Genomic DNA, 17,570 nt, shown 5'->3' with positions numbered 1-17,570 from the left:
ATCTGATACACAAATTTAATAATACTTTTAGATATTTGGATGATATTTTGGCTCTCAATAATGACGACTTCAGTGTGTATACTAAAGAAATTTATCCTGTTGAACTTACTTTAAATAAAGCTAATACTAACAATGACCACTGCCCTTTCCTCGATCTTGATATCTATATCATTAACGGAAAGCTTAATACTAAAATATATGATAAAAGAGATGATTTTTCATTTCCTATCGTTAATTATCCATTTTTAGATGGTGACGTTCCCTTGTCACAATCTTACGGTGTTTATATATCTCAACTTGTACGATTCGCTCGTGTATGTAACAATGTTTTAGATTTTAACGAGAGAAATTTATGTATTACTGAAAAATTATTACACCAGGGTTTTCGATATCACAAACTAGTCAAAACATTTACTAAATTTTATCATCGGTATAAGGACATCATTCGTAAATATAGCTCAACATGCAGACTTCTTATACGTTCAGGTATTTCACATCCAATTTTTTATGGAAATATTCTTTATAAAGCACAAAAATGTCAGTATTCACCTCTGAAGCTAACAAAACCTTTAAATAGACTTATTAAGAAGGGATATAGTTACGATACTGTTGTCAGGTCATTAAAGATTGCATATTTTGGCGTTAATATTGATTCACTTATAGGGTCTTTGCATCGGCACTAAACACATTTATTTAAAAACCAGTTGTTGGCATGACACGGGTTATGTTCTTCTCATATATGTTATGATGGTATGATACTAAACCCCTAACGGGAAGGATTGTGCCTGATATTCATATGATGAAGACATAATCTTTCAATCAGTTTAATTGAAGTCTGGAGCTGGCATGTCAGTTAACTGCTAGTAGTCTGTTGTTATTTATGTATTATTGTCATTTTGTTTATTTTCTTTGGTTACATCTTCTGACATCAGACTCGGACTTCTCTTGAACTGAATTTTAATGTGCGTATTGTTATGCGTTTACTTTTCTACATTGGCTAGGGGTATAGGGGAGGTTTGAGATCTCATAAACATGTTTAACCCCGCCGCATTTTTGCGCCTGTCCCAAGTCAGGAGCCTCTAGCCTTTGTCAGTCTTGTATTATTTTTAATTTTAGTTTCTTGTGTACAATTTGGAGTTTAGTATGGCGTTCATTATCACTGAACTAGTATATATATTTGTTTAGGGGCCAGCTGAAGGACGCCTCCGGGTGCGGGATTTCTCGCTGCATTGAAGACCTGTTGGTGACCTTCTGCTGTTGTCTGTTCTATGGTCGGGTTGTTGTCTCTTTGACACATTCCCCATTTCCATTCTCAATGTTATTCAGACCACTGCTCTCAGTTCTAATTCTAGTGTGCAAAATTTGTCCTAGTCTACAACCACTTTAAAAATATTTTGGGACAACCCAAGTTTTCTTCAAATATTTCTTAAATATATATAAAGAAGAATTTCTGATATTAATTGGAATCTCGTTCCAAAGACGGACAGTAGAAGGAAGAAAACTGTTATGATAATAATTCGTTCGTGCAGGCATGTGAGGCACATTTCCTGCGTTGCGTGTCCCATACGGATGTGATTGGCCAAAGTTGGTAGGTAGATATAAGAAGATGTGGTATGAGTGCCAATGAGACAACTCTCCATCCAAGTCAAAATTTATAAAAGTAAACCATTATAGGTCACAGTACGGTCTTCAACACGGAGCCTTGGCTCACACCAAACAGTAAGCTATAAAGGGCCCCAAAAAATTACTAGTGTAAAACCATTCAAACGGGAAAACCAACGGTCTAATCTATATAAAAAACGAGAAACGAGAAACACTTATGAACCACATCAACAAACGACAACTACTGAACATCAGATTCCTGACTTAGGACAGGTGCAAACAAATGCAGCGGGTTTAAACGTTTTAATGGTACCAAACCTTCACCCTTTTTCTGAAACAATAGTGTAACATCACAACATAGAAAGACACACTATAAAATATCAACTGAAATAGCTTAACTCAATCAAAGGACATATTAACACCATTGAACATACACTGAACAAATAAATTTGACCTATGACACAATGTAAATACAAAATAAATAAACTAAGGGAAGAATAATAAAAATAACATGTTATATCGGTAAGAAATGTTAAACAATTAAAGAAAAACAATATGCTCGAACAAAAATACCATCCATTTGCAATAACTTTAAACACAGGTAAATGAAAATAATTTTGTTGTTAGGTATACCTGTACAGTACCAATAGAGAAAGGTAATATTTTTACAAAATAAATAATTTTGAATACAAAATAAATAAACTAAGGGAAGAATAATAAAAGTAACATGTTATATCGGTAAGAAATGTTAAACAATTAAAGAAAAACAATATGCTCGAACAAAAATACCATCCATTTGCAATAACTTTAAACACAGGAAAATGAAAATAAATTTGTTGTTAGGTATACGTTTAAAGTACCAATAGAGAAAGGAAATATTATTACAAAATAAATAATTTTGATGTTCATAGTACGAAGTGAAAATTTATAGTTATACCAAACACTTATCAAAGCTGGTATATAGACCAGATATAACCCTGAATAACATTAAATAACAAAAAAGCAATACAATTAGTATCAACAGGTCAAATAAACAAGAAAGTACGATTTGAGAGTACTCGCAGTTACTGACAGCTAGTTAAAAGCCAAAACAATTAATAATAAAAAATCATGCATCAGAGACTAAAATCAACTAAAACACATCCCAGTGATTTAGTATTTTAACGTCATGGACAGTCAAAGAAGACATGACTTGTGCAATGCCAAAAATAAATGTATCGACAGACAGTAAGATAGTTAGTTTAACCTCTTTATAGATCAAAATGAACGTGGGTGTGTCTTTATACATCCCGTTTGAAAAGAATACATATTTAGTTATGTTTTAATTTGCATAAATACATAAATATATTATTCTTACAAAGTGTTGGTAAGTGGTTCATTTGAATAATAGATCAAGTTCCATTTAATCGAAAATTTAACAACTATGCACGCGTAGTAGTGAACGAGCAAACACACACTCGCAGTTCAAAGCATCGGAAAACAGGAAGTGGGTGTCCGACAGTTACAGAAATTGACCCAAGGGAACTTATTTTGAGTAAATCTTATATAAAAAGCAATAATTGTCTTTTTTTATTTCGTATATTTCTGTTTCTCAAGAGAAACTCTATACTTGAAAAACCCCTTTTTGAACATTGATGTTCTATAGACCTCTTCTTTTCGTTTCTGCAATCCTAACTCGTTCGATATGCCTGTGTCAGTACAGACATTTTATATTTACTTGAATGAATACGTAATCTATGTAAAAATGGTAAATTGTCAAACAGAGATTTATTTGCTTTGAAATTTTGACTGTAGCTGTACAAGAAAGTTTGACTGTAGCTGTACAAATATAGCAATTCGGGATTTCACATCTAAATTTGTACGGTGTTGTCGTTTATAGAGCTCGTAAATTAAGTAACGATTTTAAGGTTGTACTGTGACCTGTAGTTGATAAGTCCTTTGGTGTTTTGGTGGACCGTTATCTCATTGGAAATCATACAACATGTCCACATTTTTAAATAGAAGGTTTAAGTCCTCTTTCAACAGACAGTCGGTATTCCAATTCGTACTAAATGTGCATCCAAAATGACCGACTAGTTTTTGTACTCATATGAAGCAGAATTCACAAAGAACCTACTCAAAGACAAAACGAAAAAAGCATCTTGCAGAGTTATTTAATTTCACTTTCAGGTATTTTAAATATGTCATGTCAATCAATAACACACATTTCAGTCAACTTAAGATTAAGGATACTTTCAAAACTAGAAGGTCTGCTTCATGTGTTGATCTTTTTTTCGATATTGACACAGATGGACGATTCTGTTGTATGCAAATCCAAGTTCCTTCGAAATATAGCTGTAATGGTGTCTTCCTCAGATCAATAAATTTGCACTTCTGCTGCATACCATGTACCATTTAAATTGACTACCCATTTCTAAGCAGTAACATAGGAGGAAGTTTGCAAATCTCAATTAATACTTTACGCTCGTGAATGTTCACACTATATGGACTTCGTTGACAGTGGTGTGCTCCTGACACACAAACTGTTCTAACAGAGTTATAAGGAAGAACGATTGAAATCGATACATAAGTTTTACGATCACCATCACAAATTGATTGTCCGAAACGATTTGTCTGTGTCTCAACTCACTAGCGACATGTTTCATGATGTCAGATCCTAAGATAATAGAATAGTCTGATCTGTAATTGTACCGATCGTCACATTTTGAATTTGTTTTTTCACAATGGGTAATACATGCATAGCAGGAGACGCTTACCCTGTTGACAACCCCGGTCTTACTCCTTTTGGGGTTCATGCGATCCCTCGGTTATGTATTGTTACCTTGGTTTGTATCTTCTTAATCGATTTATTAGATTTGAACATCGTTAAACTACTATTGTCTTAATTTACAATACTTACATATATTAGCATTATTAATAAGCCATGTTATTAAAGTAGTTCTTGATTCTTTGTTCATCGTCATTTTTTTCTTAACGTTTTCGAAATAATTGAGTCTAGAACCACTGTCTGGAAATCCTTTATCAAAACATTGATTTTTTGCAAGGGCTTCTACAAGGATTTTCACGTTTTCTAATGTAACAATATATCATGAACGTGTCGATATCTCTGTAAAGATAAAATCAATAGTAGCTTGGAGCTGAGTATTTTTACACTTTACATGCAATTCAGACTGAGCACCTTGATATTCTACAGTCGACTCCATTACATCCAAACCATAGTAAAGTTAAATGTTTTAAAGCAGGTAAAACATAAATTGTTTTCTGTTCATCCTTGACGACAATGAATGTTTGAATATTCTTAATTACCTGTTCATTTATTGTATATTGTAAAAATTAAATACCACAGTAGTGTCTTTTATTCCGAAATTAGGTTTATAAACTTTCCTTTGCAAGCGGATGTTTTTGGAATTTTTTATCAAGTAAGTAAGGCTATTTTGTTCGTTTCGTTTCGTTTCATTTCTTTTATATTATTATTGGTTGTTTTTCAACAATCTAAATACATTTCATGATTTTACCGGCTTCGCAAAACTGAATAATAGTTTCATAACTGAGAGTTATTTTTCAACTGGATCAACTAAGCACGCACTTGGATATATTTTTGTGTTAAACTAGTTAGAACATGCAAAAGACGGTGATAAGCATTTTTATTGCCAAATAACAAGTATGGAAGATTGACATATTTCTTTAAAAAAAACCGGTATTTTTCAACACCATATATTAGAAAACTATTTTGAAGCCCAGGAAGAGAGACGTAAAAGGTTCCTTTTTATAATAACATGTTTCTCCGCATTATTCATCCTATTATAAGTACATTATCGAACCGTTATATATATTACTTGGGTCTGCACTACAGTCGTCGATAATTTAGAAGCAATCTCTGTGGCCCTTCTCGCATGCATTTCTTCCTAGATTTCAAAAACACTCTGTCAATTCCTTCTCTCCCACAGACAGACAAAAATACAAACGAAGACACATAGCAGTTTTTTTTAAAGATACAATCAGTGATTAAAGAACGCATGTCACTGTTATAACTGTAATATTTGACGATAAGACTAGCTGGTGGACAATTTCTTTGTATTGCTACAAATTGCCTCTTTCAATTAACGAATGAAATAATGAAATATATTTCATAGGAAAGAAAATACCATATGTTTTTGTCTATTGCTTTCGTAAAAATATACAGTCTTTTGTTTTGTTTTTTTTATATAATTTTCATTATTATTATTTACAGACCCTGTCTGAAAACCTAAATGATAACAATAAAATAAGTTTTCACTTTTAATTATCGTCTGCGTCGACTCGATGCCAGATGAAATAACATATTAAATCGTATTTTATCCAAATGTACTGAAATAAGAATAGGCATACCCGTCAGTGCTGAAAGATTTTAACTCTATTTTTTTTTTTTCAGTTTTTTTTTAATTGATAAAAAAGTCTATAGCAAATATGTATTCACAATCCAACCTCTATAGAGAGAGGTAAACTTTATCAAAGTCATTCGATTATAAGTACCATTCATAGAAATACGAATGATAAACACTTGGCAGATAATTGGATACTAACAGGGCAGATATGAAAAAAGGCATGTATTAACCTAGTTATCACTTGTTTGTGTGTATCAATAATTATAATTTCTTGTGAAATAACTTTTAAAACGAAACAAAAAACAAGAAAGTTCTGTTAAAACTCATTCAACATATTTGTAAATGTAAATTGTTATACTGTTTCTCATATATGATATGGCATAATGATCAGAATCAACAACAAAACATAAATGTCTTTCTGCTTCGCCATATAAACGCAAAAAAGCATTATTGACGGATCAAAGACATGAAGTCATAATTGAATTGCTTTGGGTTTTTTTCAACAGAGAACAATAACATTCTATCCTGCCCTGTGGTCAACTTATCTTGCTCCTGTCCAAATAACATGTGGTCGAGTTTGTTGATATCACATACGCAAAACTCGATATCTTTAACAAATATGTGAATGTTCACTCTCTTCGGTCCCGCCCGTTATTGTACAGTAGTACTGTCAGATGAAAATCCATCTTTTTGTAAGGTAGAGTATCTAATTTACAGTACATGAGACTCAATACGCCATTAATTACTATGTCCCGTGTTAAGATAGTGGCGAGGGGTAACGAAGGTGAGACCAGGTAACCTGATGTAAGAAACACAAGTTGTTGTTGATCAAAATGGTCTTTTTTCCAATGACAGTCAAACTTTCCCCTCTTTAAACAATTCCGAACTACCTTTCAGAACATACTTGCTTGATTTTTATTTAACTTGTTCTTGTCCTGAATATATCTTAAGAAAAAGATATTTAGAATAAATGTTCAGGAATATCTGTCCAGAACTGGACACTTTGTCTGAATGGATCACAGCTATTCGATCATGCATTCAGAAGCGCATTCAAAAACTACGATGCAATATGAGCAATATAAGAGTTACTAACCCTTTCAAAAATCAGGATGTTGTGGATGCTTTATCCTCTTTGCATGACAAATATGTCGTTGTTCCAGCAGATAAAGCCTCCAATAATATTGTCTTCATATGTAAAAACCATTATTTGCAATGTCTCACAACAGAGCTTGGAATAAATAGAACTACTGGTAACCCTACATATTCTTTAACATCATTTACCAAGGACGAAATTTTACAAAATCACAAATCTGTCCTTCTTTCTTTTGGTATCAACATCAAAGAAAACGAAGAAAATTTACCATCATTATACTGGATACCAAAACTACACAAAACTCCATATAAAGAACGATACATAGCTGTGTCATCAAAATGTTCGACTAAACATCTTTCTAAAGTACTGACTACTATTCTTTCTACAGTTAAAGATGGGCTTCAAAAATATTGTGATGAGATATATTCTACCAGTGGTGTTAACCAGATGTGGATTCTCAAAAATTCGAAAGATCTACTGCTTAATCTTCGATCACAATCTTTGCAATTTTGCAGCAACATAAAGACTTTTGATTTTTCTACGCTTTACACTACTATTCCCCATGCTCAGTTGAAAGATCGACTTCACCATCTCATTAAACAGAGCTATTTCTATAAAAATAGGAATCGTAGATACAAATTTCTTGTTTTGAGTTACAATAATTCATATTTTGTAAAAACCACACTGAATCTACCAGAAAATATACTGAAGGTGATATTATCAAAATGCTGGACCTTTTGATGGACAATATATTTGTTGAGTTTGGAGGATTTATATTTCAACAGACAGTCGGTATTCCAATGGGAACTAATTGTGCACCCCTACTGGCCGATTTGTTTTTGTACTCGTATGAAGCAGAATTCATTCAGAACCTTCTAAAAGACAAAAAGAAAAAGCACCTTGCGAAATTCTTTAATTTTACTTTCCGATATATTAATGATGTTCTATCATTGAAGAACCCATATTTCAGCCAATACTTACATCTCATATATCCCAGTGAACTTGAAATTAAGGATACTACTGGTACTAGAAGGACTGCTTCATACCTTGATCTTTTCCTAATATTGACACAGATGGACGACTTCACACGAAAATCTATGATAAACGGGACGATTTCAACTTCCCAATTATCAATTTCCCATTTCTCAGCAGTAACATACCCTCTGCCCCTTCGTATGGTGTTTACATATCTCAATTGATACGTTATTCTCGTGCTTGTTCACACTATACGGACTTCATATACAGGAGTGTGCTCCTTACGCAGAAACTGCTCCAACAAAGTTAAGAGGAGGACAGATTAAAAATGACACTCCGTAAATTTTACGGACACCATCACGAATTGGTTGATCCATACGATGTGTCTTTGTCCAAACTAACTAAGGACATTTTTACCACGTGTTAGATTGTGGTTTGTCATTACGTCGTCTGATCTTTTAATTACCGAACGTGACTTATTCCCGATTGTGGCTGTTTTGCTGAGTGTGAAACCGCATTGCTATAAGACGTGTCACGGTACTTTTCTATCCCAAATTCATGTATTTAATTTTGATGTTATATTTTTTATTCTCGTCGGATTTTGTCAAATGTCTTAACGTCTTTTCTGTTATATTCGTGTGTTATGGTAAAGATAATTAATCACCCCTTCATTTATTAGATTTTAGTTTGGTTCAACGAAATTTATACGATATATTTGGTTTACAGTTTGATACAGAAGAAACACCGACATAGCTAGATAATACAATTAATTATCTAATTACTACCACAATTTGATATTAATAAGTATTGTAATTTTCATTGTTATTAATAAATGTAATGTCAGTATTACAAATCTAATCTTGAATCAATCCTAATCCTATCTTATTTTTGGGAAATATTTTAACAAATTCAAATGTGACGTCACTTTGTGTGTTTTTTTAGAATTTCAAATGTGACGTCACTTTGTTCGTTGAGGCTTTGGCTAACTCGGCTGTGTATTTTTATGTGTTGGATTAAGTTGTTTTATGTAATGTATCCGTTTTTATTCTGTAGTTAGTCCCCACTTCGGTTTTATCATGTATATCTATTATATAGTCATTTTATAAAATTTACTGTTTGCAAAATTATAAATTATTCTAAATAATAAGGATGTTCTTGTCCCAGGCAGAAAACCCTGGTCGTGTTAGGCGCAACTTTTTGGAAGTTGTGGTCCTCGGTGCTCTTCAGCTTTGTACTTGTTTTGACTTTCAAACTTTTTTCATCTGAGCGTCACTGGTTGGTCTTGTGTGGACGAGACGCACGTCTGGCGTATCGAATTTTAAGCCTAGTACCTTTTGTTAGCTATTATTCGTGTGTTTCTTTGTCCTATATGTTCTCCCCTTTATTTGTATTGTGGTCCTGTCATGTGATGTTGTCGTTTTGGTGTTGTGTTTGACGTTGCCATAAAAGCGGGAGGTTTGGCATGCCACAAAACCAGGTTCAACCCACCATTTTTTTCTTGAAATGTCCTATACCAAGTCAGGAAAATGGCCATTGTTATATTATAGTTCGTTTCTGTGTGTGTTATATTTTAATGTTGTGTTTTTGTTGTGTCGTTGTTCTCCTCTTATATTTGATGCGTTTCCCTCAGTTTTAGTTTGTAACCCGGATTTGTTTTTATCTCTATCGATTTATGAGTTTCGAACAGCGGTATACTAGTACTACTGTTGCCTTTATCTATCCTAAACATAAGTGCCTACCTAGGTTTAAGGCTTTTCCTGCCTGTCTTAATCAGTCTTTCACATGTATTGTCATAAAAGTGTAAAAACCATGTACATGTTTAACTAATTTTAAAAAAAACTTCCCTTCATACATGTATGTACCAAGTATAGTTTAGTATGGTCCAATTAAATGAAATTAACACTTGTTTGGGAGCTTATTCATTTTTAAACTTATGCAACTCCATAAACAGACATTTAGGTACCGCTATTCAACATCGGAAACACATTGATTCCAAAAAATTTTGCATTCACTACAAAATAATTAGACATGAAATTTTTACGTAGGTTATTACTAATAAGGCTAAATTTGGGCTGTTTGTTGTATTATTATTTTTTCTTCACTTCTACTCTTTTTTAAGTATTCAGTTTAACATAAAATCTGACCTAGATTAAAATAAAAAATTGTCAGACGGAAAGTTAACACATTATTTTTTTTTTGTTAAACAGAAATTAATGCGATTTATAAATGTGTAATATTACTAGGTGATTCAATATGACTGTCAATGATGTGTGATTTCAATTATTTATTGTACATTATAAACATTATATACCCAAAGGAGATCTTTAAATTTTGACAAAGAAAACCATTATGTACATGATATACATTATATACCCAAAGGAGATCTTTAAATTTTGACATCAGAAAACCATTAAAATTTTAAATTGATCTTCATCAAAAAATAAAATTTAATAAAGTGAATGTCTTTGTCACATTAATTTGATTCTCAGAATCTTCCAAGGAAGTATATTTCTGTATGTTATAAAATTATATAGAACAGCATTAAACATAGACGAGTAATTACAAAAGGAAAGGTCCACAAATGCTCGACTATAACAACCAACAGAACGAATAGAATTTTAACAATCGAAATCTATTTATTTAATTATAACTAACACGTTTAGTTTTAAATGAAAACGCTTACCTTTTTTTTACTTTCTTTGTAGATATATTACAAAGTTTGCTTTACATTATATCACCACGAATATGAACCCCCTCCTAAAGGCCAGTTGTCACTATCAAAGTTTTCTTATACAAATTTTTTTCTGGTCAAAGTTTTTGATGGTTTTTTTTTATAGTGACAACCATCAAAGAAAAGTTTGACGGACTTAGATGGAATAGAATTTCATCCTTTTTTTCTTTTAACTTGAATGGACTTGGACGGAAATTATCCAATTACAATGCAGTTTTTACTTTGACCAAGTTTTTGATGAAAATCTTTGATAGTGATAACAGATGACTTAGACCAAGTTTACCTGGTCAAAGTGATCTTTGACCAAACATACTTTGATAGTGACAACCGGGCTTAAGAGTGGTTGTTCGGATTCTTTATGTGATAAAAACGTGGTTTTATCTTTATAAATGTAATGCGCAGAACAAAGGTATCATTTTAGTAAAGGTTTAACTGTCGACCACCATATAGTCAAGGTTGTCATACTCTAACGTCCAAGCTACTCTTGTGGTATGTTTTGAATATATTGAGAAATTAATTGTATTGTAAAAATATGTAAGGGTAGTATATATATATATATAAAATTGCATATTAGTATTTCCAGTACACAAACAAGAATGTGATAGAATTTTGGTAGAAGAGCAATCGTTTGGTTGTGCAGGATGTGGCTGGTTCTTGTCTTAAGTGGCTGCGTACTATTTTGCAATAGTCTTTATGCAACCAACAGTCAATCAAACAACTTATTTTTGGTTTTTGTTTGGTAAGCAACTACTTTAAGTGAAGTATTAGCATATTTATTCTGTTTATGGAGTTTGCATTTGTCCGATAACTTCCCACATTGCTCTTTTTACTTAACTATTTGTTGTATGTGTTGCTAGGTTCCTGTCTATTTGACCTACAAAATGTCCAGAAAACCACTTGCTTATTGAGCAACCATTTTAAAAATTAAATGTTCATGCCGACTCCTGAGTACACATTCGATTACAAGACACATTTAATTATGTCACACTGGAGTCAAAGCGGCCGGAATAGTGATTGTGACAAGTTGAGCATATTCGTTGTTAATATGCGAAACAGATATTTCATATTGGTCAACTAAATTGTGATGGCTTCCATAAAGGTATACTTTACCATTTTGACCCTTTCGGTAGGTAGCATCATTAAGCAGCAATACTCTATCAAGAAAATTATACATGTAGTGGGCAATTAAAGCCCTCTATGGAACATCATATAAGCTGAGGGATATATATTCCGTTAGCAGACGCTGCTGTAATGTTGTAAAAGAGAAATGAAAAAGACTATATCTATGATCTCCTTTAAGTTCAATGGGACAAATGCGATCAAAAGTAACCATCATTGAATCATAAAGTGAAAGGTAGCATTATCTATATAACGGGATCTGAAGCAAAGGACAAAGTCAACTTGTTTTCATTCTTCCTGGGAAGCTCTTGTATGAAAATAAAAATAAGATGTGGTATGATTGCCAATAAGATAAATATCCGCCAATTTTGAAATGACTTGGGTGTAAGCAACTTTAGGTCATCGTTCGTCCTTCAGCAAAGAACAAAACCTACACCGTATATAAAGCTATGAAGTCTGCCTGAAACGAATTAGGGAAATATAAGATATCGTCGTTCATGATCAGTTGCTTTGACATAAACGTCTTGCCGATTTTTTGGGGGCAATAAGCCAACCTGACCCTAAAGGACAATGCGAGATACTGTCATCATTTAGCATCCTGTCTATTGTAGACGTCGTGTATCAAATTCTAAAACGTACTAAAACCATGATTATATTTATCATGTTCTTATTTTAATTAAGTCTACGTATTTTTAGTGTCTGATATAAGTGGTGCTAAGGACAAAGAATCAGTGATGATAATCCAACTAAGAAGGATATTCCAACGCGAGCCCGACAAAATGAAAGAATTACAACTGCGACTTCGTCATCACCTTCCAAGTGAGATACTACAACCGGAGAGAGAATTTCAAGACGTTTTTGATGCTCTTACGTTAAAAAGAAAAATATCACTTGGTGAATACAGCTTCCTCTGTGACGTTTTTTCTGAAATTTATTTTGAAGCTGAAAAGATAACTCGGGAATATCAGGCAATAATTATAAATCTATTAGGTAAGCAGGGAAGATAGGTTTCTTCGAATGCTATCTGATAATAACGAGCTGCTGGTACCCCCTCCTATATATACTAGTACACAAAAAAAAGAAACTAACGCTACTTATATGTTTCATAACGAGTGAGAATTGGATATCGCTTGATAGTTTATAATTACTATTTAAATTGAATAACGAGGGATGATATCAACGATTTCCAATTCTCACAAGTTGTTAAGCCTATTTCTCTTATGATCAACCCTCTCATTGTGTTCTATAAAAAATTCCGCGAATCGTTGATCTAGTCAGAGACGTATATACACAATGTATAGGCCTATATATGTGTATATATGTCTCTGATCTAGTCTTTTGCACATGCCAGCATGACTTCACATGTCCTTTTCCAGCGTCAAACTTTAACAGTCGGAAAGCTGACCCCCGGTTTGACCCCATTTCTTAGGACAACAATGGAAGTCATGTGACTACCATATTTGGCCATTATTTGGTCATTTTTTCTTCATCTGAAACGAGTCTGTTTCCTCCAAAAAGTCATATCAAATGAAATCAAAGCATGCTATACGTTATAAATGCCAACTGTATATACTTTCTAGAAGTTCTAACATACACATTGTTTTGATTTAGCGTACTGAATTAGAATACGAAGCCTTCAAACCCCAGGTCGTCACTCGTCGCGTCAATTTTTGTCAACACATAAGTTGAAATTTCTTTCTTAACTTCTGGGGAACCTATGCTGAATTTAAAATATGTGATGAGGCTTTTTATGAACTGGCATGTGTCAAATTTGTGCCACTTAATACGCTGTAATACGCAAATGTGCCACTTCGATGTGTCGAAATTTCTGACGAAGCGGTTCCGATAGTAATTTAAGAGTTACGTCCCTTTGTTGACACTTTTCATGAACAAACTTATTTGTACTATTATGTATATTTAACATCATCTGCTGTTATTTACAAGTGAATATTATTAAAATAATTAATTATCTTTTTACTAAATATAATTTTATACCACAGACATATGTAAAACAATTATGTAAACATATTTTATCATTTTTAAAACAGTATCAGAACTGAAATAGGGCTTTTAAAATATTACAGTAAATGTTACTCTGGGTATTATACACCTTATCGCTATTTGGAAATCTGTCCCGGTTGACCCGAGAATCTGTCCCGCTTGAACTATTGACGTCATACAACAATCATTTTTCCATTGTGGCGTCAGATATTTTGTATTATGACGTCAAAATTTTACGGGAACCTTTGTGATGTCCAGTAATGGCGGACAAATAGCGATAAGGTGTATTCCAAGAGTTACTTTAATATTTTGGTATATATTTTTACTGCTGTAACCAAATAATACTTACACAGAAATAAATTTCTACTTCATTAAGGCCAGGGCTAGCCAAAATATGCATAAATACTGGATCTAGACAGGGTTAAAATGTTGAATTCCCTTGCAATAATGATGCCTAAGTATTCTCAATGTAAATTATTCATAACTTGAAATTAAAGGAAATTGGTTTGCAATCTGTGTATAGTTAAACTAGTTTAACAATAAATTTTTTCTCATTGATTCCATACATGTTCTACTGAATGGACACAAATTGTAAAAAAAAAAACCTAAACCAATGGAAAATTATTTGAATGGTTAATCATGAACTTGCGAATAAATAACAACGAGAAAGATTTGATCTCATATTGTTCTTCGTCTATTTAAAAAAAATAACTATTTTAGGCATATTAAAAGTATTTCAGTGCAGTTTCTGAGTGCTATTAAAGTCAATAATTATTTTTCAGAACACAAGTATGAATCACACTACATGTTAATTATGAAAATGCTTTGAATAAGAGTGATTAAAATGCAAGTCTGAAAGAGATTGTTTAAAGTTCAAAGGACAAGACTTTTATGTTTCCATTGTACATACATATTTGCATTTACTTTTGCAGGATTCCTTCATCACAAAAAATAATATTAACAATGAATGATTTTTTCCAGTCATCTTAAATTCAAGGTTCTTTACAGACAGTATAAAATGTCCTTACCTTATTGTTTAAGTTAATGTCAAAGATTTCACTTAAAGAGAATAATTAATCCAGTCATATTCACAGCTGAACTCGCCATTGCTTTTTCAAACAAACACACTAAATGTAATTTTTAATTTTTCCGCGAAATTTACTATGATAACGCAATTTCGGAGCACCTGAGATCACCCCCAGTTTTTGAAGGGGTTCGTGTTGCTTAGTCTTTAGTTTTCTATGTTGTGTCATCTATACTATTATTTGTCTATTTGTCTTTCTATTTTTGGCCATGGCGTTGTCAGTTTGTTTTCGATCTATGAGTTTGACTGTCCCTCTGGTATTCTTCGTCCCTCTTTCAGAATGGCGGGCTTTAATATAAGTCCCATTGTTGTCCTAAGAAATTAGCAACAACGGTCGTTTCTAAGGGCTTGCTTTCCGACTGTTAATATCAGACATTCTAGATATTTGTGTACGCTTCAGAATATATTAAAATTTGATAAAAAGAGGATTTCCAGGTGAAAAGTGCGAGTGTTTTGCATATTATCTTTTTTTTTACAGCGAGTGGCACATTGATAGTAAAAATAAATATTAAATTAAAAAAAGAAATAGCAAATCACATGAATTGATTTTTACATGAAATTTACGTGAACTTTTAAAATAAAGTAATTCAAATAACATCTAAAGTTTCAAATTTAATTAAAATCATAAAAAATACCAAATTTTGTTTGGGTAAAGTTAACGTAGATTTCATGTGAAAAATTTCACGTGAAATTCACATGAAAATTTTCACGCGAGTTTCATGTATAAGCTCGTTTGATTTGAATTTCATGTGAGATTAATGTGAAACTCACGTGAGCAAATTTTGCCTGTGATATTCGTTAGTGGTAAACAATACTGTGTCATATTTGGCTTCACTGAGGTATAAAAACGAAAGACTGTCTATTCACATCAAGATAAACATCTTTATGTTTTTAGATAAATGCATTTGTATTTATATTTTAGGACAACAAATTTCTGAACAAAGACATGATAGCTTAGTAGATAAAAGGGAATTTAATAGTACATTGTATAGAAAAAAGATTGATTGTTCAAAAATTGTTGGTGATGTAGTGAATAAATATGTATTAGAAATAGACGAAGAACAAAAATGTCGAGAGATTGTCTCAAATATGGCCCAGGTAGCATTGCAAGCAAAAAAACATGAGAGCGGAACAACAGTGAACAACAAACAACTATGATATATGAACGAACAACGTTGCTTACAAGAATTTCACCAAACAGTATAACTAGTAACTAAAGATGAGTTTTTATTGTATTGTTTAATAGGTGTCCTTTAGTAACAAGTGTCTTTACGCACAAAGACAATAAATGTTTTAAATTAATGCCATTCGTACAGTAAATTACTTAAATTTTCTTAATTTGTTTTTGTTTCATCGAATTCAATTAAATCTTTTCTTACATTCTAGTAAATAGTAAGTCCAATTTCTACTGAATTTACTTCACACTATTAGGGCCATTTTCCAAAAGCATTTTAATCTTTACAAAAAATTAACTATATCATAAGATGTGTTTACTTGACAGTTAAAACAATATAATGGATGAAAAATTATAAACTTCTCAGTGAACCACATTTTTGAAAAATTTTGGTTAATTGTTGGTATTTGTCCAAAAAATCAAAAAAATTACAGGAAGTAAAATTAAAATTGCTTTTCGGATACATATTAATTATTTTTTGGTTAAATACGTCCGTCGATGCAAATGTTATAATAAATAAGAAGATGTGGTATGAGTGCCAATGAAACAACTCTCCATCCAAATCACAATGTATAAAAAGTTAACAATTATAGGTCAAAGTACGGCCTTCAACACGGAGCCTTGGTTCACACCGAAAAGCAAGCTATAAAGGGCCCAAAATGACTAGTGTAAAACAATTCGAACAGGAAAACCAACGGTCTAATTTAAATTAAAAAAAAACGAGAAACGAGAAACACCTATGAACCACACCAACAAACGACAACCACTGAACAACAAGCTCCTGACTTAGGACAGGTGCATAAAAATGCAGCGGGTTTAAACGTTTTAACAGGCGCCAACCTTCACCCTAACCTGAGACAATAGTGCAACATTACAACATAAAAAGACACACTATATAATATCAATTGAAATGGCTTAACTCGATCAAAAAGACAATTAAACAAAAACAAGTAAACATACACTGAACGAATAATTTTGATCTATGACACAATATAAATACAATATTAAAACGTAGGCGCCTATATAACATAGACGTTACAGGTAGTAATAAAAAAAGATGTAAGATGAGTGTCAAGAAGACAACTCTTACCTGGGACAAAATGGCGTAAATAAAACAAAGTTTACAGGTAAATTTAAATATAATAAATTTGTTGTTAGGAGTACGGAAGTAAACGTTTTTTACAAAATTAATAAATTTGTTGTTCAGAGTACGTGTACAGAAGTGAAAATTTATCGTCATACTAGATACTTATCAAAGGTGGTACATATAAAAAATAGTGAGGCGGAGAAACATACGTATCAAAATGGCTCAAACAGCAATATAATAATGCAGAATAACATTTTCATTTATGGAAATATGTAAAATTGTACAAAAAAAAGATCTTATTACATACACTCTCCAAATTCCAACTTCAAATAGATTTTAA

The 17,570-nt window shown here is 32.3% G+C and overlaps 1 protein-coding gene across 1 annotated transcript; it reads left to right on the top strand.

Annotated features, from left to right (window-relative positions):
* Positions 1–4,957: 4,957 nt before the first annotated feature.
* Positions 4,958–16,272, top strand: LOC127734138 (uncharacterized). Its single transcript, XM_052243820.1, has 3 exons — positions 4,958–5,021; positions 12,581–12,874; positions 15,892–16,272. Coding segments are annotated over exons 1-3 (531 nt in total). The 5' UTR covers positions 4,958–5,020; the 3' UTR covers positions 16,128–16,272.
* Positions 16,273–17,570: the final 1,298 nt, after the last annotated feature.

This window comes from Mytilus californianus, unplaced genomic scaffold (genome assembly GCF_021869535.1).
Source record: "Mytilus californianus isolate M0D057914Y unplaced genomic scaffold, xbMytCali1.0.p SCAF_3, whole genome shotgun sequence".
NCBI lineage: Eukaryota > Metazoa > Mollusca > Bivalvia > Mytilida > Mytilidae > Mytilus > Mytilus californianus.
The sequence above is the reverse complement of the archived record's forward strand: the minus strand, read 5'-3'. Positions and strand labels throughout refer to the sequence as shown.